Here is a 25,878-nt window from a genome sequence, read left to right as displayed (position 1 = left end):
GACCATGAAAGATGGAATCCCGGTATTCCAAGCTCCAGAGTCGATCCTATTTCAGTCAGCGGATCAATGGAAAGGACACATAGTCTGTCAATTTCACGGTCTTATCCCTCCTGCCTCAAAGATCTTCTCAGATCAAAACCCTGCTTGGGGGAAATTTGGAGACATCATCATTCGAATGGTATCTGACACTTCATGCTTAATCTTCATCCCATGTATTTCTACTGGTGAGTGGGTTTTGCAGGTTAGGTACTAGCAAGCCGGTAACTGTGTTTTTTCAGTATACCCATGGTCTGTCGGGACTTCCTTGGAAACATTTGACATCACCACCGCTCCCATGTGGGCAATACTGGAAAATGTTCCTCCGCAGATGTATTCCTTCCAAGGAATAAGTGTGATTGCTAGTGCGCTTGGAGAAATTTTGCACTATGAGAAATCAAGGTTGGATCCGTATTCCTTTGGTAACACGAAGGTGAAAGTGGAAATACCTCTCGATAAACCACCTCCAACAACTATTATAGTTTGTGATTCTCAGTCAAACTCGGTTAAAGTTAAAGTTTCTTATCCCCGACTGCCTCCAAGATGCTGTAACTATGGTAAGTTTGGTCACCTCTTGAACTGTTGCCCTAAGTCGTTGATGAAAAAGAAGTTACGACTTCTGGGTAACAATGGCTTCACACCGGGAGGAGTAGCAACTACAGATATGGTCATTCCCTTAGGTGATAAGCTTCCTGGCCCTAAAGTTCTGGATGGTGAAAGCCCAGACAAGGGTTTCTTTTACCATGATAAAGGGGGGGGGGAACCTGAATATCCAAAGAAAAGGATCAGGCATAGACCAGGAGCTCGTTTAAGATCTAAGGGGAGAAGCCAAAGTAACCCTCCGGTTAATGTGGTTGTCCGACATAAAAGGGATACCACTATGTCTGAAGTCACCCAAGAGAAAGTCAAGGAATGGATCAGAGAGAGGAAAGAAAAGAAGATACAGCTTTTGTCTTCATCTCAACCAACCCAACCTGCGGTACCTAAAGATAATCATTGGATTGTAGTTGGGGCAAAGAATAAGAGTGAGGAAAAGGCTTAAATTGTTGATTAAAGCAACGCAAATCATTCCTCAGGACAATCATCTATGTCAGAGCAGCTTAAACTGTTCCTGGGTGCTCTGGTCTCTAGGAAGCTAGCAAAAATGGACTCTAAGAAACAATTTGCTATTGCTAGGCAAGGAACGACCTAGAAACCAAAGCTGTCAGGGTTTGGGTTAGTTATGGTGGATAGTAAGTCATTAGTGGTATATTCAGTTTCACAAGGTAATCGAGGGGGTGCCTCGGTTATATCTGAAAGAGCATAGCTCTACCTTCAATTTTGGGATTTTGATGATGAAGGTCTTTTGTTGGAATATTAGGGGATTGAATAGCATTTCTAGACAGAGGTTTTTGAAGGAGTTGATAGCTAGTAATAAGCCTATAATGGGTGATATCCTGGAAACGCATGTATTGGAGGATAATGCGAATCGTATTTTGAATGTTACCTATCCTGGATGGAGAGGTGAATATAACTATGAGTTTACGGATTTAGGTGGGACCTGGCTGGTTTGGGATCCATCTATTTCAGTAATCTGCTTATATAGGTCAGCTCATCTAATGTTGTGCGCAGTCTATGTGCCTGCAACTAAGGAGAGTTTCTCAAAGCTTTTTGTCTATGGGTACAACAAACTCGTACAACGAAGAAGTTTATGGGATCAAATCACCATGATAACTCAGGAATCACCGACTAGAGATCTGCCACTGTTATTGCTGGGGGATTTTAACCAAATTCTGGATTCTGGAGAGCATTACTCACTTATTTTGTTTCCTCTAGCAGGAATGCAAGAGTTTCATTCATGTTTGGAAGACAACTCTCTATCCAATATGCAGTATAGAGGAGCTTTCTATATACTTGGTTTAATGAACGACATGAGGACCCAATCATCAGGAAACTTGGTAGAGTCCTGGTAAATGATCATTGGAGGGAACAATATCCTGAAGCTTTAACAATGTTTTATCCTCCAGGAGATTCAGAACACTCGCCAAGTTTGGTCTTTACAACCTCACTCATTGAGCGAAGCAGAAAATCTTTTAAATATTTCTTCTTCTTGTCTACGCATCGAAGGTATAAAGATGTTATCAGAGAGGCCTGGTAGGAAGAGGTAACAGTAGGCTCTAAACTCTTCACTATTGGGCAGAGATTGAAGAAAGTCAAATTGGCTTGCAGACAATTAAATAGCGAGGGGTTTGGAAATATTCAGCAGAGGACTAAAGAAGCTTTGGAGGCTTTGGAACATATTTAGTTATAATTACTCACTGCTCCCTCGGATTCTTTGTTCACAGAGGAGTATGTGGCCAGGAAGAGGTGGGACTTTTTTGCTAAGGCACAAGAATTCTTTTACAAGCAGAAGTCAAGGCTTCGTTGGACAAGAGATGGGGATGCGATTAAAACTTTTTATCACAAGGCGGTAATTGCTAATCAACATCTATGCCAAAGAGCAAAGCACCTGGACCTGATGGGTTTCTAGTGGAATTTCTTTGGGAAGCATGGGATATTGTGGGTCAAGATACAGTTGATGCAGTTAAAGATTTCTTCACCTCTAGTTATCTCCCAAGGAATTTTAATGCAACTGCCATCACCCTCCTCCTGAAGGTCCAAGGTACAGATCAGATTTCTCAATACCGGCCTATATCCTGTTGCTCTACTGTGTATAAGATTATTCCTTGCCTCTTAAAGCAAAATATCATTTCCTTTATCTCGGATGTTGTTCAAGAAAATCAAGTAGGCTTCATTCATGGTCGCCAATTATGTGAAAATGTTCTACTTGCATCCGAACTGGTTACAAATTTTCAACTACCACAAGAGGCTATCTGCAGGTGGACTTGGCGAAAGCATATGATAGTCTAAACTGAGATTTCTTACTGAATGTTCTGCGTGCAATTTATCTTCGAGAACAGTTCATAGGTTGGCTCAATGAATGCTTCACAACTACCTCATACAACATAGCCTTTAATGGGGAGCTTATTGGATACTTCCCTGGTAGGAAAGGTCTAAGACAAGGTGATCCCATTTCCTCATTAGTCTTTGTCCTTACAATGGATGTCTAGTCGAAAATTTTTGATAAAGGAATCGTCGAGAATACCTTCGGGATCCATCCAATGTGTGAAGCACCAATGATGACTCAATCTCAGCTTTGCGGATGACATTCTTATATTCTATGATGGCAATGAGGATTCTCTTACTGGTATTTTGCGCATATTAGATGAGTTTAAAATCAGCTCTGGATTGGGAATCAATAGGGATAAGTCGGCTCTATTTTTGGATGGAGAAGACACTCAAGCGAATCATCAAGTCGCAAGTAATGCTGGAATCCAAAAAGGATCACTCCCGGTGAGATATCTTGGAGTTCCTCTCACTTCTAGGAAACTAAGAAGGCATGATTATCAACCACTAATCGATCGTATCTGGAAGAGGTTTTCAGCATGGACAGTGAGATTTTTGACATGTGCAAGTAGACTTCAGCTACTTCAGTCAGTCATTTATTCCACTATCACGTTCTAGGTATCAATATTCATCCTTCCAAACAAGTGCCTTGAAGACCTAGAGAGCATGTGTAGTGCTTTCTTATGGAGTGGTGCTCCCAAATCAGCAAGGGGAGCAAAGATCAGTTGGGTATCAGTGTGTACATCTAAGGAAAATGGAAGTCTTGGGTTAAAACGGCTTAAGCACTGGAACAAAATCTTCGCCTTGAAATTAATTTGGATGATCTTCTAACGGAGGCTCGTTATGGGTAGCTTGGGTTCGTTGGCACTCGTTGTTTATGGGATTTAGATGATACAGCCTCGGGAAGTTGGATCTGGAGAAGTTTGTGCAAGCTTCGTCATTTGGCAAAACCATTCATTGTTTGTTAGGTGGGTTCCGGAGTGACGTGATAATTTTGGACTCATAATTGGACCGGTTAGGGACCACTGTTAGACATTACTAGCGACAGAGGACCTATCATGACCATTTTACATAAGGATGCGGTGGTAGTAGAAGCTTTGCGGAATGGCCAGTGGTGGACTAGAAACCCTATCATTATGCTTCTAAAAGATTGTCCCTCTCAAGCTTCGATTGTCAATTCAGAGTTTGAAGCTGAGGATGACAGGTATTTATGGAAGATAGGAGATGGAGACGCTACTCATTGCTTCTCAACGGCCAAAACTTGGGAGTTTTGTATCCTACTGGCCCCAAAGTACCCCGGTATGATGCAATGTGGTTCAAAGGTAGAATCACTAAACATGTGTTCATTACTTGGGTAAACATTAGGACCAGACTACACACAAGGGACAGAATCATACGATGGGGGCTCACAGTCCCCTCCTTGTGCCTCTTATGCGATGCTCAAGTTCAAAATTGTCTGCACTTGTTCTTTGACTACAGTTATAGTGCAGAGATTTGGCAATATTTCACGGTCAAAGCCCAGTTAACACCTCCGATTATGTTCGAAGATAGATCTGTCTGGCTTAGGAATCCAAGTCGAGACAAAAAAAATCGCTCTGATCCTTCGGTTAGCCTATCAAGCCTCAGTCTACTTCATCTGTAAAGAAGAAAATTCTCGACTATACAATGTCGTTTCTCGTCCTACCTCCGTGTTAATACTTGAGATAAAGAAAGTCCTTCGGTGCCATTTGGATCCTCTCTCAAGAGCACAACGTCGAATTGATCCGACAAACTCCTACTTGGTGATATGGTTTGGTTCCTATGACTAATGTTGTGTGTATGAGTGTTGTTATTTGTATGTTGTTCTTCTTTTCTTTTGTTAGGTGTTGCTCAATTACAAGACACCGTGGTTGTAACAAGGTTGTAACAAGGTTCCAGCCTTGAGTGAAATGAAGGTATCTTTAAAAAAAAAATGTTCATGTTATTTTGTTTTTGTTTTTATTTTAATAAAATATATTTGATTTTTTTATACATATCTAAACAGTACCTGCATATTAAAATAATTTCAAAATATTTAAAATAAAATAAAAAATCTAGTAGGGAGATTTTCGAAATTTTTTTTTTATGTCACTTTTGTATTATTAAAACAAAAAATATTCTATTAGTATTGGTCATTCATAAATGATACCAAATTTTGAAATCATTTACAAAAACTGACACAACTAAATAAAATAATTTGTTATGGCCAATTTAATTATTATCATCGGTTTGAAATAAACCACTGACAAGGAAGATGATCTTTGGATATGTTCGATTATTTAGAGGAAAATTGGCAAGAATAACCCAAAAAAATGTATAAATAACCCACTAACCATATTAACCATATAAACTTTATATACTCTATATTTAATGTATTAATTACATATTATAGCCTTATCACAACCACCTCCACTCCCTACCACCACCACCTCTACCAACACCTCCGGCGACTATCTTCGGCGACCATCTCCGGTAACTAATTCCGGCAATCAATTATGGCGACTAACTCTGGCGAATTTCTCTGGCGACCTTTCGGCGACCTTCTCCGACGACCAACTCCGGCGATCTTCTCCAGCTACATTCCGGTGATATTTTCCAGCGACCAACTCCGACGACCAACCCTGGCGATCTTCTTTGGCGACTACCTCCGTTGGCCACCTCTGCCGGTTACCTCCGCCGGCCGGCTACCATCACCCCCATCAACGACCACCTATCAACACTAAATTGGTAATTTTCTCTACTCCTAATTCTAATTTTCTTATTTTTTTAAATAGTTAGTTATTTTCTTCTATAGTATTTTTGTTTTGGTGAGTGAGCAAATTCACCCTTATTTATATTACCAGTGGTAATTTTGCCAACCTTAGATAAAGGACGAGGGAAAGCCTTATATGCCACTAATTGGAAAAAAAAAATCAGGGTTGCCACTGTATAATCAGTATGCCACTCGTAGTATGTAATTCCCTCTTTAACGTTAATTAATTTTCTTTTGTTTTTTAAATATAATCTGAAAAATAAGAAAAAATAAATAAAAAATCAAATTTCTCTTCTCTCCCCCCAATTCCAATTTCCCGATACTTCTCCGTTCCAATTTCCTCCCCTTTTCAATTCCTCTCTCTCTGCAAACGTAAACCAATCCAACGTAACTCGTCCTCTCTTAGTAAGATGACCCATGTTCTGCTCCTCTCTTACTTAGCTGTTCAGCCTCCTCTTTCCTTCCTCCTCTGCTCGTAATGCTCTGAGACGCAGCTCCTCCGGTCGTGGGACGTCGAAAAACTTGGTAAGCTCACCTCCTCCAGCTCTTCCGACGTTGCTGCGTGTTGGTTCAGGTTTGCCTCTTCTCCTCAATCATCTACCATTTAAGTAACTAAGTTAGTGATTGTTAGAGAATTTGGGGGAAGCTAAATTAGGGATTTGATATGAAAAGTAGGTTGTTTTGAAAAAATCGTACAATTGGTTTGATTGTGATGAATTGTGTGTAAATAAGAATTGTGTTTTATTTTTAGGAGGCAATGAAAAGCATACACACAAACGTTCATTTTGATTATGGAGGACATTATTCAGAGGAGCATGAATGGATTTCAAAAAATGGTTTATACGCTATATCACTTAAGACCTCTTCTTTAGAGCAAATAATTGTCTCGTTGTTAGTTGATAATATAAGGAGGAAGATTGGGATAGATGAAACAAAGGGTATGTTGAAATTGAGCTATAGTCTATCTAATGCTCGGAGAGAGTGATATATTGTAGATGACAAGGACGTTTTTGTCTATCTAACATCAGTGGATAAAGAAGGACTTAAATCTGTGTTGCATGTGGAGTTATTTAGCAATTTGAAAGCAAACTAGAGGGTTGAGCAACTTTCAAGAGTAGAGCAAGTAAGTTCAGTTGGTTTGAATTGTGGGGAGCTGGTTTCAAATGGCAAAGCTGTTGATGTAGAAAATGCTGGCATTCTAACTATTTTCAACCCGTGTGAACAACAAAATGAGCCGATTATTGAGGAGGTGTTGGAGAGTTTTGTTAATGAAGAGATTATTGCTAATGAAGAGTGTGAGAATGTAGGACAAATAAACGAATATGTGGCTGATGTTTCAGATTCATATATGGATGATAGGCATGAGTATGTAGAGCTTCCATCTAATGTCGAAAAAGTCAGTTTAAAGAATGGGAAGATGGTACAGGTCTTGATATAAATCAAGTATTTTGCTCTAAGGAGGTTGTGCAAGATCTGGTTCATAGAGCTGCAAATAAGAACTCCTTTAATATTATCACATATAAGTCGAATGCGAATCGACTTATGCTAAGATGCAAGCAAGCTCCAGAAAGTTATAAGTGGTATTTAACTGTTGCAAGAGTTAAGAGTGTCAGAGTACACAGAAAGATGCACACATGCTCTCGATGTGTCGCGAGTACAAGCATAGGTAAACAAAAAGGGTCAACACGATTACTAGCATCTATTTTGCATGATGACTATCCAGGTCAATTCGACACCCCTACTCCTAAAAACATCATGAGCATCGTGCAAGGAAGACTTGGTTTGCAGTTGTCATACTCTACTGCCTTGAGAGGTAAGAAACAACATGTTAGTGATGTGCGGGGGAATCCTGAAGCAAGCTACGCAAAATTGTATTCTTATATGCACATGTTAGAGATGGTAAATCCTGGGACAGTAACCCATGTGGAATTGGATGCAGAAAAAAGATTCATATATTTGTTTATCGCTTTGGGAGCTTGCATTGAAGGATTTAGGGCAATGAGGAAAGTGATAATTGTGGATAAAACACATCTTAAAACTAAATATGGTGGCAGGTTATTTTTTGCATTAGCTCAAGATCGTAATCATCACCATTATCCCATTGCGTTTGGTGTAATAGATGGTGAGAAAGATGTGAGTTGGAGCTGGTTCTTCAAAATGTTGAAAACTGTTATACCAGAAGAACCTGGATTGGTCTTTATGAGCGACAAACATGGAAGCATCATCAAGGCAGTATCTGAGGTCTACCCGAACGCACTACATTGTCACCGCGTTTGGCGTTTGTCTCAAAACGTGAAAAAAAGCTAAGACAGACAAGAATGATGCTGCGCTTAAATTCGTGGAGTGCGCTCATATTTATACAAAGAATGAGTTTGAGAAAGAGTATGGTGATTTTAGGAGGATGTTTCCAACAGTGGCTGATTATTTGGATAAGAGAATAGGGGTGGATAAGTGGGCTAGGAAAGCTAGAAAGTACTCTAGCAATGCCGTAGAATCCAACATTGACACTAGCAATGCCGTAGAATCCATGAATAATGTGTTTAGGAAAGCTAGAAAGTACTCTCTACTACCTCTGATTGATGCGATTCTTGAAAAGTTTTCAGAGTGGTTTAACAAATATACAAGAGAATCTGATGGTGCATGTGAGACAAAGAAACTTGTGCCGTATGTGGAAAATGTATTGCATGATCGTTGTGCAGTGGCATCACGTCTAAGTTTCAAAGAGCTAAACAGCTTCCACCTTGAATATAGCGTTATAGGACTTGATGGTAAGACGTATTTGGTGGACTTGAAGATGAAAAGTTGTTCTTGCAGATTTTTTGATATAGACAAGTATCCTTGTGTTCATGCGATTGCCGCAACCAGGAACCTGATGAGGAAGGAAGGAAGAACTACAAATATCCTAATCCATGAGTTATGCTCGATTTATTATTTTATAGAGACTTGGGGATTGGCATATTATAGAACGAGTTTTTTTAGTACCGCATGAGTCAAGTTGGAGTGTTCCTGAAGAAAAACGTCAACTGTTCGCCTTACCTCCAGAGTACACTCCAAAAAATGGAAGAACTCAAGAAAAGTGTTTCTTATCTGCGGGAGAACGTTATCGGAAGAAGAGGAACAAGTCTCGGCCTGGCATAAACTTGGACAATTGGTTGCAACCTCCTGAAACCTCTTAATTTGTGTCTTTGCATTGTACTTCGATTTTTTGTATTATGGTAGGAGTAAAACTTAATTTGTACTCGTGTTTGGATTCTCTTGTATTCGGTACAACCAAATTCTACTAGGTACAACTATGACTTAATCTGTACTCGTGTTTCGATTCTCTATTTTTTTGATACAACCAGGTTCTACTAGGTACAACTATAACTTAATGACAAAGTAGTTGTTAAGTGAAATTATGTATTTATGAAACAAAACAATAAATTAGTTACAGTAATAATAACACTTTGTACAAGAATACCAATCTGATCCAAAACTTATAAAATAATTCAAATTATGTATTTCAGTAAAACATCTTCCATTTAAACACTCTTAATAATATAAGGAACAGTTTCTACAACTTAACCTATTTGATCCAAATGATTATGGAAATTATAATTTTTGAAAATTTATCTTATACAAACCTTTTAGATGATAATTAATTATGTAAAGTAATGTGTCTAACTACATCAGAGTATACATTCTTCAAGTCCAACCAAAAATACACCAATATCTCTAAAGTCCAACTATGGCGAGCAGCGTACAACTGTACACCCAGGTACAACTATGAATAAATTGCGTCGCCATTTATCAGAGAACCCCACACACCCACACGTGCGCTGTTATTTTATTAGAAAAACGTTGGATATTTTTTTTTTCTTTTTTTTCTTCCTAGTGTTTCTGTTTATTCTAAAATAATGACGTATTTGTTCTCAGTTGTATATTTTATTAGAAAAAAGTTGGCTATTTTTTTTCTTTTTTTTTTCTTCCTAGTGTTCTGTTTATTCTAAATTCATGATGTATTTGTTCTCAATTGTACTAATGTTCTCAGTTGTACCAATGTTCTCAGTTGTACCTAGTTGGACCTAGTTGTACCGTTTACTCAATTCAACCAAAGTACACACAACCTGCAACAAGTATTCAACGAAAATACAATACCAATCAGACCAGTTCCTACAAAACCATCAGTTTTAACCATAACACCAAATACCGCCACCTAGTTGTACCGTTTACTCAAATCAACCAAAGTACACACAACCTGCAACAAGTATTCAGCGAAAGTACAACTGAACGACTAATTCTTCACTTTCTTTTGAGCGGCTACAAATGGTGTCTTTAGCTTCCACGTTGCTACCCTTGCTCGCTTCTTCCCAGTTTCTATCACATTTCCACTGTGTTTCCTCTTCTTCTTCTTCTTCTTCTTCTTTATCTCTTCTTCTTCTTCTTCTTCATCTTCTTCTTGTTGGAGTTCTTCTTCTTCTTGTTCTTCTTCTACTTCTGTCACTTTCCCTGTCCCTCTCCCAATATAGACAACTAATTCACATGATTGATAATTCATGGAACTAGGTGTCACAAAATTCATATCATCCATGGGCTGAGGCGTGTATGTTTCTTTCACTCCTTTTCCACTCTCATGCGCCACACATCTTTCAAGATCAACCACAAAATTCATATCATGGCTGAGGCGTGTATGTTTATTTCACTCTTTTTCCAATCTCATGTGCCACACATCTTTCAAGATCAACCACTCGCACATCTAAACCCTTGATTTTTTCCTCTACATCACCAATTTTTTTGTTTAGCAAACTAAACCCTTTCTCCATAGTCTCCTTTAATTGTAACAGCGACAATGCAGGTTCAGGGAGTTCATCACCTCTGATTTCATCAACCTTCTCATGGACTTCATAGGGGATTTGAACATTTCTGTGCTCTAAGTCTGTTTGGTAAACACCCTTCCACAATATTTTCTTCTTCTTCACGATAAGATGCTCTCTCCAACTATCAACAATGGGATCTATAAAACCTATCCCTTCATCAGCAGAATTATCGTCTATTATGCGGCTCAAAAGAGCTTTCTCTTCCTCATCCGGTTTCAAGATGCTAGTTATATTCTACAAACAATAAACAAATTTAAATCAATACTTATTTAAGGAAAACACAAACAACTGAGGTTCCAAGATACCAAACTCTAACCTTAATACTTCCAAGTGCTGCATTTATTTCATCCAATGAAAATCCTCGCATTAAACTTTCAGAGAACTTGTACTTGCACATGCGTGGACAGTCTTTCTCTGCGGGTACATCTACTCTGCATTTGCGTTGAAAATGTGGAATACACTCATTTGCGTTTAAAATCAACTAATATCCACAGCAATATCTAATTTTTAAATAATAATATCTCAATGTTACCTCCAAAGGAATGATGAACCCGGAAAAAGTGATCTGCGCATTTGGTTTCACGGATCCCTTTTAGTTCGTCATCGCCGACCGGATCCCATTCATACATTTAGCGAATGAATAACGTCCCCATGGAAACTTCTCACAAGTATCCAAATCATCAATAACACTCAGAATAAACGGATCTATGTTTCCATCGGCCTTTGACTTCGCTACCACTATCTTGCTTAAGAAGTACAAGATAGTCAACTTCCTCCGGTCAATACTCCTATTCAGCATTTCCTCTAGTTTTGCTTCGACATCACTTATTTTGATTTTATCATTTCTTCCAAACACCCTCTGAACACACTTGTAAGACCACAACTTTTTATCCTTATAATAAGTGGGGTAATCATGGCAGTCCAATCCAGTTAAAAGTGCATGTTCTCTCAACGAATACCTAACAGGGACTCCGTTTACCACAAACCAGCATTCTCTTTGCATCTCCGTACAAGCTGTGCAAAGAAAAAGCATCCACATGCCTTGAATCATGTGATTTGGCTCCTGAGGCATATGGAATATGTGCTTAAACTGAGAATGCTCTCTAAACCATTTCCGTTCTGGCTCAAACTGATCAATGAAATTCACCTTCTGCGTCATAGTACACCTTGTGCCTAATTTACAACTCTTGGTGTATTCAGGTGGATAGAAGAACATATCCTCTGGCTGCAGCGGTTGCTCTTCATCATCATCATTATCATTTGTATCCTGAAAATTCATACAAATTTACTTACTTAATCCTAACACAACAAAATTTCTTCTTTAATAGTGGTACAGAACCACTATTACTCATGCTATTGTACATGAGCATCTGAGATTTCTTCTTCCCCATCACCTTCTGCTTCTCGTTCTTCTGTTGCTTGTGATAGTTCTGTGGGAGGTGATGGTTCTGTGAGAGGATTAGTTTCGTTTAGAGCTTCTCCTATTTCTTCAACTGCTCTTTCTGTCGAATCATATACTCTACCACCGTCTCTTACAATAGTCATTGCTAACAACAAAAAGAAACCAAAACAAAACAAATTACATTATGAAAGATACCAAAGAACAACCAAAACACAACATGATCAATCGCTACTAATATGATTGCCTAAGACTGAATATGATAGAAACTAACTATTAAGATGCCAATTTCGACAAAGAAGATGAAACTAGACGACAAATCTTACAAAGAAGTTGAAGAACACAGTCGGACCTCATCGGGGAGAAGGGTCGACGGAATAGATGACTCACCGGGAGAAGGGTTAACGTCGGACCTCGTCGATTCAAGCGTTTACTTGTCGGAAAACGGACAAACTTGTCGGAAAAGGGGTTCTGTCGGAATCGGGAGGGGAAACGAAAAACGGAGGAACACAAGTCGGGGTTTGGCCATGGAGAAATCCTCTCCTCTCTTCTTTGTTACAATTAGGGTAATTTTGGTGGGCCTCAATTTAGATTTTGGGTAGATGGATCGGGTTATAGGTTATATTCGAATTGGGGCAAATAGGTTGGTTGGGTATGTAATTTCGTTTTTTAATAAAGGGTTTTTAGACTTTTTCCCCATTTTCCGTTTAAAAAATATTGTTCAATGAAATAAGAAATAGAAGGGTGGCATTTTTGATCAACTTTTGCGAGATAGTGGCTTTCAAGCCATTCTTCTCGCCCTGGGCGTTCGGCAAAAGCTGATCAAACCAAACCGATCAAACCGAAACATTTGGTTTTCGGGAGAGTGGGAGAGGAGATAGAAACCGATCGGGTCAAATTGTTTTAGGATTTCGGATTTCTGTTTTTTCGGTTCATGAACCGGTTACTGATCTGTTTATGCGGTTTAAGGGGAACATGATATAAATACTTAAAACCCTAGATATTATTCATTAAATCTATCCTTGAAGTAAAAAGAAATCGCCTCCTTTTGTACGACCTTCCTTCTTCTTCTCCTGCGTTCTTTTTTAGACACGTCTCGTTTCGTTCTCATCTTTCTCCTCATACTTTCTTCGTTTTTTTTTTTGCTTCTTCTAAATCTGCCTTCGATGAATCTCCCTCAACTCAATTCGCCTTCGATGAACTTGCCGACATGAGGTTTGTGTTAAGATTTGATTACTTGTGTTTAGATTCATTTATATTGAATTTCAGATCTTAGACTTCGTAACTATTTTGACTGAGTAGTTGGTTTATTTTTTGTTTTAGTGAGAATACAAGAAACATACTCATCATCATACGTCTTGTAAAGCTGGGTCGTAGATCACCGTCGCCGGAGCCGCAACCCCTCATGCAGCAGCTGTCAAAACTCTAACATTTTATTGGGTTGTTGGGCCAAAAAATGTATGATGGGTATTATTTTTGGGCTTTTTATTGTTTTTGTAATGGGTCTTTATTGTATATGGACTTGTAAGAGTATAAATTTCTATTTCCTAATATATAAACCGAGATAGAAACTGAATAAACCGAAAAAAAAATTACAGTTCAATTTCGGAACATAAATTTTGTCCAATAATTGACCCAAACAAACCGACTACCGAACCGACCCAAACCGAATTTTAATTCAGGTCTATTTGGTAAGATTTTTTAAAAACCGAATTTCTAAAAAATCGAATAAACCGACCCGAATAACTCGGTTTAGCGGAACGCCTAGGGTGACATGATTCTTCCATAAAGGACATGTGGACCGGACGGCTTAGTCAACATATTCGGGTCGGGTCAAAATCTCAACGTGGATAAACTGGTGTCATCAAGTTCCAAATTTTTTTTTTCTTTTTTTTTTTTTGTCTTTCTCAGAGGCATTTCTAAGCTTATCAATGTCATCAATGGTGGATTGGTCTACACTCCCCAAGGATCTCTTAGACCTAATCTCAAAATCTCTAGAATCTTCCTTCGATCTCATCCACTTCCGTTCCGTATGTTCTTCATGGCGATCCGCCGCCGAGCCGAAACGTCCACTCCCAACACATCACCTCCCGATCCTCCCCGATAACGGTGGCAGCCTCTTCCCTGATTCCGCCGTAGGTTTCCGTCTCTCTCACCGGAGCATCTTACTCATCAAGCCTCATGAACCGCACATGGAGTCTGATTCGTTTGGTTGGCTGATCAAAGTCGAGGAAGACCATAGCACTCCTCGAAAGGTGACTCTTTTAGATCCGTTGAGTGATGTTAGAAACTCAATTCCTGAGCATTTCCCTCGTGTGCTCGATATGTCAAAGTTTAAGGTTCGAGAATTGGGTTGTGAATGCAAGCTTCATTATTTCAATACCGTTGGTGATATTGTAGACAGTTTATACTTGGAGAAAGCTGTTGTCAAGTACTTAGATTGTGATGTGGAGTATTATAAGTTTGTTTTGCTTACGATTCATGTCTCTGGGAAGTTAGCTGTGTATACGTCTTGGGATCGGGCTTGGACTGTGATTGATGACATGCCTTCTCCTTATGATGATGTGTTTTTGTTCGATGGGCGTTTCTTTGCTGTTGATAACAATGGGAGAGCTGTGGTTGTGGATTACACTTCTTTGAAACTGACCTTTGTTGCAAGTCCTGTGTTTGGTGGTGATAAGAAGTATTTGATTGAATCTTGTGGTGAAATGTTGCTTGTGGATATGTATTTGAGCTTAGAGGCAGTTGATGGGGATCCTGGATTCGCAGAGGAGATCTTGGAGCATCCTGCGTTTTACATGAATGAGAGAACGGTTAAGTTTAAAGTCTTTAAGTTTGTGGAAAGAGAGAAGAGTTGGGCTGATATTTACGATCTTGAAGATAAGATGTTGTTCCTTGGTGATGATTCCACCTTTTCTGCTTCAACTTCTGATATTTTACCTCTCTGTGGGGGAAGCTCTGTGTTCTTCAATGGTAATGTGTACAATGGGGAAGACTTGGGTGCAATGCAAGATCGAGATTTGGGAGTGTTTGATTTCAGCAGTGGGAAAATTGAGCTGGCGCAAAAGATACCTGAATATGCCATGCTGTTTTGGCCTCCACCTCGTTGGATTACTTCTCATGAGGTCAGTCAGTAGTTTTGAATCTCTTAACACCTGAAGTGCCATTTGTCTAGGATCTTTAGCTTATAGCTGTGTATACACTAAACACTACCCCACCTTTTCACCTTGTGGCCATGGAAATACTGTGACATTATCCTTGTATCACTCCACATCTCCTGTCCCTAACCGCTACATTTTTGGGTGATTGGACAGTGAAATGCATCTTTTGTCTTACGGCCGTTCTGTTTTCTTTCCACGTTAAGTCACGTTCAGTTATGTTCAAGTATTTGTTCAGTGCTAACATGTGAAACGTTGAATGTCTCAGCGTGTTGAATATCATACTGGGGAGACATCATCCAGGTCTTGAATTACAAAATCCGGAGTTTAGGACCTTGGAGATGCTATGGTGACACAGAGGTTAATCTTTCTGAATACTTGTGAGATTGAGAGAACCCATAGAGACTACAACTTAAATTGTTTATGTTTTCCCAAGCTTTTCACTAGCTTGGCGTACATAAAGAACCTTTTTTGTAATCTTTCATGTTTTTCTCCAAAACAATTTGTTACAGGACAGACTTACTCGGTAAATTCATATATCCTGTTCTAAGTAAATTATTCTTTTGAATCTAATCATTTATGTGAAAGTCAGTAACACCCGAATTCTAAAACTTGACTTGGATGATGACGATGTGACGACATAGCTAAACCAATAAAATGTGCATTAACCGGTACCAATAAAATGTGCATTAACCGGTACCAATTTTCACTGTTCACGCTAAAAAAACGTATGGACAGTGAGTGATGTTGGAAAAGGATTTACGGCAAAACAGAGGCAGCAACCTCGTTACAAGTTGAAAAATGGCGGCTTTGATCCAGACCGTACATGGTGGTAAGCCCAACTCTTGTAAACTCTCATTGATTCTTTCGATTTTCATAGCTAGGGTTTGAAAGTTTTTCCCTTTTCTGATTACCAGTTGTGTATTAACGAGTTCCTCTGTTGTAGCATTAGTTTCTGTAACTAATTGGAACTGAATTTGGGCATAGTAGCTTTACATGTATGTAATTTGGGAATTGAATCTCAGTTTCTGATTCAAATCATCTATATGGTTGATTTCTTGGTTACTCATTCATGAGTACTATATACTATGCAGGTGTGGTTGTTACCAGAACCTTTATGTCCAGACATATACCTCAGAACCAGATGATAAGCTACAATCACAGACAGTTTCTTTTCACTTCGCCTCAGAGGCTAAGCCAAGGTATCTGTTACTCGGGAGAAGAGCTTAGCAATATGTCATGGACTTACAGAACGAAAATGATAGTTCTTTGCAAGGCTGGAGCAGTGCCTTTGATGAAGCAAGGCCACAGGTTTCTCTCCTCCCTATCATCCCCATCTTTAGCTGGAGACCCGTCAGCGACAAACCGACACATCAAGAAGTTTGTAGCTGCTTTTCCTAAATCATTGGCTCTCAATGTCCTCTCTCATCTCCTCTCGGATCACACTTCCCATCCCCATCTCTCCTTCTTTGCTCCTCAGTTGTATTCTGAAATCACTGAAGCATCTTGGTTTGATTGGAATCCTAAACTCATTGCTGACCTTGTAGCTCTGCTTAACAAACAAGAAAGATTTGTTGAATCGGAAACACTACTTTCTACTACGGTGTCAAGGCTGGAGTCGAGTGAACGAGACTTTGCTCTCTTTTTATGCAATTTGGTTGAATCAAATTCTAAACAAGGGTCTATACAAGGATTCAACGAAGCCTGCTTTCGTTTGAGAGAGATCATTCAAAGATCTTCATCAGTTTATGTTAAAACTCAAGCTTACAAGTCTATGGTTTCTGGATTATGCAACATGCACCAATCTCATGATGCTGAAAGAGTTATCGAGGAGATGAGAATGGATAAGATAAAGCCGGGGTTGTTTGAGTATAAGTCTGTTCTATACAGCTATGGAAGATTGGGATTGTTTGATGATATGAACAGAATAGTACAGAGAATGGAAACAGAAGGTCACAGAATCGACACAGTTTGTTCAAATATGGTTCTTTCTTCATATGGAGCTCATGACGCTCTTCTCCAAATGGGTTCTTGGTTAGAGAAGTTGAAGGGTTGTAATGTTCCTTTGTCAATAAGGACGTATAACACGGTCTTAAATTCTTGTCCAACAGTCATGTCACTGTTGAAAGACTTGGATAACTGTCCGGTTTCTCTTTCCGAGCTGCTTACTATTCTGAATGAGGACGAAGCGCTTCTGGTCCGCGAATTGACTCAGTCATCAGTTCTAGATGAAGCAATTCAGTGGAACGCGGCGGTAGAGTGTAAGTTGGATTTACATGGTATGCACTTGAGCGCGTCTTATTTGATAATGTTACAATGGATGGATGAGATCAGACTTAGGTTTAGTGAAGAGAACTGTGTGGTTCCTGCTGAGATTGTAGTTGTTTCTGGGTCCGGAAAGCACAGCAACGTAAGAGGAGAGTCACCGGTCAAAGCGCTGGTTAAAAAAATTATGGTCCGGACTAGTAGTCCGATGAGAATTGACCGGAAGAACGTTGGTAGTTTTATTGCCAAGGGAAAAACTGTAAAAGAATGGCTATGCAAAATGAAGTTATGACTGTTAATTTAACCATAGGATTCACAAGTTGTGTTTGTCCAAAAAAAAAGGATTCACAAGTTGTTAGTTCTGCTTGATTGAATACCAATTACCACATTCATGAATCGCAAAAGAGCACAAGAATGTGATAGTGCATATGATGTTTTAACAGTTTTAACAACTCAGTAGGTTAAACAATTTTGTATGGGAAAACCAGTGAAATAAAGTTTTTACATTATTTTGCATTTGGTAATTTCCTTTTGAATATTAGTCAAATCACTTTAATGGTTAAAAAAAAAAAAAACCCTGATTACAGTTTTACTAGTTTGGTTTATAAAGTGTAATAATAGATGCTTCTAAATTGGGAAGTTTCGTTGATATTTTGTTATGTTCTGTTTATTGAATAATGTTGGGCATTTGAAGACAAAAACTCTATAGTAAAAGTTGCTATCCTGCAGTTTCCGAGAAACTTTCATTTGTTTGTCATTACTCATATAGTATATATTTATTTTTCCAAGCCCCACTAGTCGAACTCACTATACTGTTGTTTGGTCTGTTGGTAACAAGGAAAACGATTTAAATTTTTATAAATTTGATATCTACAACGATCTACTGATGTAAGTTTATTGGACATAACAGAAATATTCGAGATTTTTTATTATTATTTTTGACATTTCTACCATGAAATTGATGTTTGAGTCGTGTTGAGTCTTTATAAATGCAGCCGCAGGTGTTTAATAGGCTATCAAAAAATAGTAAAAAACATATTCTAAAGAGTTTATTAATTATTCAAATGTTAAAGATTATTTTTATGGTTGAAAACCATGTAAGTAGTTTCAAAAGAATAATCTAAAAATAATGTAATTGTTGATTGTTGAGAATTACGGTGTTGTTAATCATTCTATGGGTGGAGGATAATGGAGGGTACCCTTCAAGTAATGCAATAACAGTTGAGGTTCATTCATACAATTGGAAGTGTGGTGTCGCCCGATGATATGCTGTTAAGAGTTTATAACTTAACTATGATCCAAGATAAGTAAAGATTATAACAGTTCATAATGTTACAAGGAATTAAAATTTGTTCTTATACTTCATAATATGCACTCTCCATCGTATTATTAGACGGATTTCAAAAACATGATTTAGAATATAAATGGAATTGCAGAATGTAGTTTCAATGACTTAATTAAGATTCCAACACCATATAAGAAGTTGACAAGATATCTAAACACCAAACTATTGGTACTATGCCTAAAATATTCTATCAAAAAAAATATGCCTAAAATAAATTACACATAATTTGCTTAGAAGATTAATCAATGGCTTCTTATTAAGAAAAGCTAAAGTGATATTTATAGATGATTTTAAAGCCTGAATAATTTTGTCCAATCACATTATTGATGAAATAAGAAATAATGTTGTTACAATATATTTAATTACCACATCAGTCTTTTTATTTTATTTCTTAGTTTTGATTAAAATTTAATTATTTTTATCGGAAATTTTGCTAATAGTTTTATGAAAGAAAAGTTCAATAATATTTTATAACTTTTCTTTAAAATGAATCAATTATGGCTAGTAAGAAAACAAAATAAAAAAAGAGCAAATAGTTTCGAGGTTATGTCTGTCCCACAAAGACAAAAGTCTTCAAGTCTTTGGAGGAGACTTCCCAAGTCAATCCGAAGATTAAACAAAATGGTGGAAGTCCCACGATCAAAAAGTTTTTATTCTTGTTCACAATAAAAATATAATATATGTTTAAAAAGTTTTTATTCTTAATCATAAAATAAAGATTAAAAAAAAAAACAGTGCAAAGAAACAGAAGAACCAAAGCTCTGGTCCAATCCTCACGAGTCATATGACCATTTCTCAATTCTCATAAGATAAAAGCGCGTGGGCTCCATCCACTTTGATCAAGACCCTTCTTCGTCTCCTTCCAAGTAAACATCACAAACCTCTAAAATAAAGTATGGTAGAAAATATAATCAAATTAGAAAAAAGAAAAAAAAAACTTTTCCAAATTCAATATGTTAAATCATTCTTCATCCACCTATTTTTTTCCTCTCTTGACTTAGTCTACTCCATCAAAGTGATGCCTCATCACACAAAGAAAATCTCTCACATAACACATTGGGTCCTAGTTGTATATAAATGTTCATTGCATCACCTAAGTGTTTAACCACCAACAACATTTTACACTCAACACACAGCTTTTAAAAGAACCAAACTCACACAACAAGTGTTCTTTTTTAGGGACAGTGAGAGAGATATGGGAAAAGAAACTGAGCTCCCGGGTTTTAGGTTCCATCCAACCGAGGAAGAGCTTCTTGATTTCTACCTCAAGAACATGGTTTACGGGAAAAGATCGAATGTAGAAGTCATTGGTTTCCTCAACATCTATCGTCATGATCCATGGGACTTACCTGGTAAGTGTACATGGCTTCTCCAGTACCCTAAAACTCTTTTTGTCTCTAGTTTTGTATTAAAAAAGTCTGAATTATGATCACAGGGTTATCGAGAATCCTGGGAGAGCGAGAATGGTACTTCTTTGTGCCAAGGGAAAGAAAGCATGGGAACGGAGGGAGGCCAAGCAGGACAACTGAGAAAGGATATTGGAAAGCAACTGGATCCGATCGTAAAATCATAAGCCTGTCTGAGCCAAAACGTGTGATTGGGCTCAAAAAGACGCTTGTGTTCTATACAGGAAGAGCACCAGGAGGAAGCAAGACTGATTGGGTCATGAACGAGTTTCGGATGCCTGATAATTGCACCTTACCAAAGGTAACTTAAGAAAGTCTTCAAACCAGTATGTAAATCAGGAAAGAAAAAAAAAAGCTTTGTTGCTCATCTTGTTATCAATTTGTTTGCAGGACGTTGTGCTGTGTAAGATATATAGAAAAGCTACTTCGTTGAAAGTATTGGAGCAAAGAGCAGAGATGGAAGCTAAGATGAATCAAACATGTCCTAACTCTCCTCTCTCGTCTTCTGAGACAATCTCATTCGTTGGAAAAGAAGAAAACTCGATGATGACTTCGTTCCGTGTTCCTCAAGAATCAGCCATGGAGGAAGCAAACAAGATCCTAACGCTTCAAGAAAACGCGAAAAACGAAGAGAAACAAAGAGAAGCAGAGAACAGAGAAACTTCTTCATCACTGAAGCTGCCTTTTGGAAGCTTACCAGAGCTACAATTACCTAAACAAGGAGTAGAATGGGGACCAGACCAGTTGCTGAGTATAAGTCCATGGCTACAGAATCTTACACCAATAGTTAACCTATTAAATTGGTAATATATGTCAAGAAAATAAATACATTAACTATTCTTCAATGTTACTCTGTAAAACAAAAACAGAACTTGTAGCAAATAGTTCTACTATTTACTCAGCTTTTCTGTATCTTTTGTAAGTTTGTAACATAAGAAAATTCCATGTAACACTATTGATAGTCTTTTTTTGACTGCACCATTCAAAAAAAAACCCTAAACTTTGAATCAAGTTAATCAAATGCATTTCAATATCTATGGAGTTTCCAAGAAGAAAGAAAACTACTAAATAAAATCATTACATATGTTGAATCAATGGACGTAGTTAATCATGAAAACGGTGTCGTATTACGGTCCACATAGATAAGGAAACTGTGAAGGAGAAAGAGCAAAAGATGGGTTTCGCCGATTCGAATGAATATACATGTTTTTGATCCTATAGATATTCTCTCTAGTTAGATTTTGCAAATGGTGTAATAAGAAACTTAATTTGGAATTTTATGTGTTGTCTTCATTTCAAGATTCTCGATGGTTTGAGACTGATGCTGGAAAAATGTTCTCAACTAGCTTAGATATTTTGTCTTAGTGTAGTTGTTTATATGATCCACTTGAGGACAGAAAAATAATCTAGTACAAGTTTCGGTCCCAAATTTGTCTGAGCAATCTCTTGTTGGAGGTTATGAATTCATTACATATATTAGACGGATCTTAGGCCAGAAAAAAGTACACATGTATACTTCCAGTACCATAGGTCTTAGATAGCCTCAATTGAACAGAGACCTTGCAGACTAGTCTCCTAGTTATGACTTCTGCATACATGGCTTACAAAGGAACTTACTTTGGCAGGACTTGATAAGAAAGTTAAAAGAAATGTAGTCAATTGTCAGCTGTATTAATTAAAGCTAACGAACTAGAGGAAAGTTACATGTGAAGACAAGGGAATTATATTACTCCGAATTCCGATCCGAGAAGACCGTGAAGATGGAGGATGTTCTGATCCTAAAGTCACGCACAGTTGATTTTGAAGGTGGACTTAAATTACTTCCAAAAGTCATTGATCAAATATAGTCTCAGTTCTTAACATCTTAGGCCCTTAAGCCAACATATTTTATGGATAAAAGTAATATACTTGTAAGAAGGAACATAGAAATAATTTAATAAAAGATTGTGATTAATTTCTTCTTTCAAGAATGATCATCAAAGAACCAAAAGAGTTTCTAGACTTCCAGAAACTTGATACAATTATTTTAATCTTTGGCAGTGAGAACATTTTCTTTTATGACATAGACATATCATGTGGCATCTCTGAACCTCCACACGGTTGTATGAATTAAAAAAAATATATATCCTTAAAATACGTGTTAATTAACTGTTAAGTAATCCTTTGTGGTTTTGTTAAGTGTTAACATGCCATGATCTACGGATTCGGATCTTGCCGCTACTTCATCCAAATCACCATTATAACATTTGTCTTAATAGGCTTTCTTTTTTATATATAATCATAAAGCAAACGTGTAAGGTGTAAGCTACTGTAAACAGCTTACCACACGGAGAGACATACGTATGGCACATTGTAATCTGAAACTTCACAGAGAAAAATATTATTCAATTCCTTTAAAATAGGCATGAGATTTACACGAGTGCGGCATTGCCTTCAATAGCAGACAAGCCATCTTTGAAGATATCTCATTGCAATATTCTTTAACTACCAAGAGATTCTTTCTGCCTATCTTGCATGTGGTGTATATAACTATTAGGCGTTGAGAAGGCAGAACAAACATCTTAAGCTCTCTCAACATATTTTCTTTCACCAAGAAACAGAGAGCTTAATATACACAATAATGGCAGTCTCTTTTCACGTTCGCTCTAACAGTTTCCCTTCTAGACTTCACCCACAAGCTACACATGTCGATGAGCAGTTGGCCCGATTAAGATCTTCGGAAGAAGCCTCAACATCTTCCAGCTCTTCTATCTGCCAAAAACTTGACAACATTCAGGATCTTCACGAGTCTCTTGACAAGCTTATTCGTCTACCTGTCACACAACATGCTCTAGCTCAAGAGAAGAACAAGAAAGCCGTCGAGCAGCTTCTTGATGGATCTCTAAGGATCTTGGATTTGTGCAACATTTCCAAGGATGCTTTGTCACAGATGAAAGAGGGCCTCATGGAGATCCAATCTATTCTTCGAAGAAAGCGTGGAGATCTATCTGGAGAGGTTAAGAAATACTTAGCCTCAAGAAGATCCCTAAAGAAGTCATTCCCAAAGGTTCTGAGAAGTTTGAAGGTTAAACAAGACCAGAAGTGTAGGGACATATCCTTGGCAGTGTTTGTGGAAGCAGAAGCTGTCACAACTGCTCTGTTTGATTCTATCCTTAGCTACATGTCTGGATTAAAGACTTGTAGTAAATGGTCAGTCGTCTCAAAGCTAATGAACAAGAAGAATGTTACATGTGAAGCACTAGAAAATGAATTCACAAGGGTGGACTCCGAATTCCAATCTGAAAAGACTTCGAAGATGGAAGATGTTCAGATACTAGAGTCATGCATTCAAGATCTTGAAGATGGCCTTGAGTCTCTCTCTAAGTCTTTGATCAAATACAGAGTCTCAATACTTAACATCTTAGGCCACTAACGCCTGCAAAATTTTGTACAAAAAGGAACTATATCTAAATATGAATATATTCAAGTCTCAATTTTAAGCATCGATCTTATTTCTCTTATCTGTGAATCTTTAATCATCAAAGAACAAGTTAATCCTAGAAACAAGAAAGCAGAAAATTCTCAATATATATATATATATATATAGTTCTTCGTTAAACATTTTAAAATCCATGGAAAAAAACAAATTTACGGTAATAGATTCATATCCACCTAATTTGAAATTGTTTTTTTAAAATAGAATGTTAAATTATATTCATAAAAAAAATAAAACGTTGTTATAACTGGTGCAACAATTTATAGAAAGCTAGGATCTAGTTGCATAACAAAATTAAAAATATTAGATTACAATTAGTCGGGAGTGTAACCACTTTTGGAATGCTTCATCATACCGCTTATCACCTAAGAGACCAATGGCAAGTAGTTGATCACGAACTTGTCGCTCTATCCAGTCAATAAGACAGGCTACATTGTGTGAAACTTCGCTGTGGCGACGCCCATTACGCTCACACCAAACCGCATAGACAACTGCTTGGAAGACATACCTAATGAGAAACCCATCGACCCTGTGGGGCTGAGAGTTTGAAATGAGGTCAAGAAATGTTGACCATTCCGTTGTATAACGTGCACCTAGAAGACCTTTGGAAAGTGCTGACCACACTTCCAAAACGAAAGAGCAGCAAAAGAATAGGTGATCTCTTGTTTCCATAGCAGAATGGCATAAAATACAAGTACCCGCAAGCCACCCGTTCCAAGCCACCATACGCATACCCGTTGAAAGGCGATCCTGAACTGCCAACCAAGCATAGAAAGAAAACTTTGGAGTAGCATGACTAAACCAAACACCACGATGCCATGAGACCGTGGCAGAGGTTGTTCGTACATGGTTCCAAGTGTCCCAAGTTGAGAACTTGTGCTTAAAAACATCATTATTTCCTCGCCACAATAGTTGATCGGGTTTCTGCTGACGTCGCTGCCATTGAGAATGCAGAGCGTTCTCCAACACGGTTATTTGTTCTGATCGATGCCGTCGTCGCCTACGATTAGTCCAAGCTTCCAAAAGTGAACTGTGGCAACTGATCCCCAAATCGATAACCCCTCTGTCACCCACAATATCAATGAAAGGACCCAAATCTGACCATTTATCAAACCAAAAAGAAGTACATTCTCCATTCCCAACCTCCACTTTACAAAACGTTTTTGCAAGGTCCCGATATTGTAGAAGTTTTTTCCACATCCAGGAGCCCAAACTGGTTGAACTATTAACTGACGAGAAAGAAGCTTGTAGTAGGAGATTAGTTGAAGACCATTCCACCCACAAAGAGTTACCATGGGACACGAACAGCCAGATCAACCGTAAACAACTCACCAAATTTGCTTCTCTCAAAGATCATAAACCGAGACCCCCTTCAGCCTTAGGTTTACAAACAACCTCCCAGGACACCTTAGCCATTTTAGTACTCATCTCTGTTCCGGACCAAAGAAAAGCTGAGCATAACGAATCAAACTCAGAAATGCACGCACAGGGTAAACAATAAGCACCCATCCAAAAACTACAGACACTCCACAAAACAGAGGATATCAAATTGAACCGACCAGCGTAAGACAAATAGCGAGCAGTCCAGGAACCAATACGTTTGCGAATCTGCTCTAGAAGAGGTGAACAATCCGCTACAGTGAGTCTCTTGGTGACAAGAGGAAGACCAAGGTAACGAACCGGTAAGCAACCAACCGTGAAGGGAAGCTGCATATCAGGTGGATTAGAGGCATCGCCAGCCATGTAAATGGTCGATTTCGCTAAACAAATCATGAGTCCGGACATTTTGGCAAACTGATCAAACACCGCCAAGATTCCCTCAATAGATCGCAACTTACCATCAGACATAACCATGAGATCATCCGCAAAACTTAAATGAGTGAGGCCCAAATTCTGACACCGCGGGTGGTAACCAAATAAACGCTCGCCCGCTGCCCTATCTAACATCTTGGAGAGCACATCAATACACATAACGAATAAATACGGCGATAACACACACCCTTGACGCAGACCATGCGAACTGCAAAAAAACCCCACAAGTTCACCGTTAACCTGAACATAGAATGATGCTGTAGACACACACAACATAATCCAGTGAATAAACATTGGCGGGAAATGCAGAGCCGTAAAAATATTGGACAGGAAGGACCATTGAACTGAGTCAAATGCCTTTGAGATGTCTATCTTAATGGCACAACGGCCAGAGAGAGACGACTTATGATAATATTTAACCAATTCAGTGT

At 38.3% G+C, this 25,878-nt stretch overlaps 5 protein-coding genes across 6 annotated transcripts; 4 read left to right on the top strand and 1 right to left on the bottom strand.

The window, feature by feature from the left end:
• LOC109127035 (uncharacterized protein At3g43530-like) lies at positions 10,405 to 12,132 on the bottom strand. Its single transcript, XM_019231149.1, has 4 exons — positions 11,950 to 12,132; positions 11,199 to 11,854; positions 10,904 to 11,018; positions 10,405 to 10,821 (listed from the first exon to the last, which is right to left on the bottom strand). The coding sequence occupies exons 1-4, from the start codon at positions 12,130 to 12,132 to the stop codon at positions 10,405 to 10,407; spliced, it is 1,371 nt and encodes a 456-aa protein (XP_019086694.1).
• On the top strand, positions 13,826 to 15,699 carry LOC104791510 (F-box protein SKIP23-like). The gene is made up of 2 exons (XM_010517423.2): positions 13,826 to 15,111; positions 15,413 to 15,699. The coding sequence occupies exons 1-2, from the start codon at positions 13,918 to 13,920 to the stop codon at positions 15,452 to 15,454; spliced, it is 1,236 nt and encodes a 411-aa protein (XP_010515725.1). The 5' UTR covers positions 13,826 to 13,917; the 3' UTR covers positions 15,455 to 15,699.
• On the top strand, positions 15,847 to 17,728 carry LOC104791490 (pentatricopeptide repeat-containing protein At2g17033-like). Of its 2 annotated transcripts, none has more exons than XM_010517402.2 (2): positions 15,847 to 15,976; positions 16,239 to 17,728. In XM_010517402.2, exons 1-2 carry the CDS (start codon positions 15,946 to 15,948, stop codon positions 17,699 to 17,701), a joined length of 1,494 nt encoding a protein of 497 aa, XP_010515704.1. In that variant the 5' UTR covers positions 15,847 to 15,945; the 3' UTR covers positions 17,702 to 17,728. The 2 variants fall into 2 exon arrangements, with proteins under 2 accessions (XP_010515704.1, XP_019083806.1); XM_019228261.1 differs by lacking the exon at positions 15,847 to 15,976 and adding an exon at positions 15,983 to 16,142.
• On the top strand, positions 19,779 to 21,131 carry LOC104791482 (NAC domain-containing protein 35). The gene is made up of 3 exons (XM_010517391.2): positions 19,779 to 20,106; positions 20,190 to 20,461; positions 20,551 to 21,131. Exons 1-3 carry the CDS (start codon positions 19,950 to 19,952, stop codon positions 20,965 to 20,967), a joined length of 846 nt encoding a protein of 281 aa, XP_010515693.1. The 5' UTR covers positions 19,779 to 19,949; the 3' UTR covers positions 20,968 to 21,131.
• Positions 22,607 to 23,642, top strand: LOC104791474. Its single transcript, XM_010517378.2, has one exon. The coding sequence runs from the start codon at positions 22,781 to 22,783 to the stop codon at positions 23,570 to 23,572; it is 792 nt and encodes a 263-aa protein (XP_010515680.1). The 5' UTR covers positions 22,607 to 22,780; the 3' UTR covers positions 23,573 to 23,642.

Source organism: Camelina sativa, chromosome 1 (assembly GCF_000633955.1).
Source record: "Camelina sativa cultivar DH55 chromosome 1, Cs, whole genome shotgun sequence".
Classification (NCBI taxonomy): domain Eukaryota; kingdom Viridiplantae; phylum Streptophyta; class Magnoliopsida; order Brassicales; family Brassicaceae; genus Camelina; species Camelina sativa.
The sequence above is the reverse complement of the archived record's forward strand: the minus strand, read 5'-3'. Positions and strand labels throughout refer to the sequence as shown.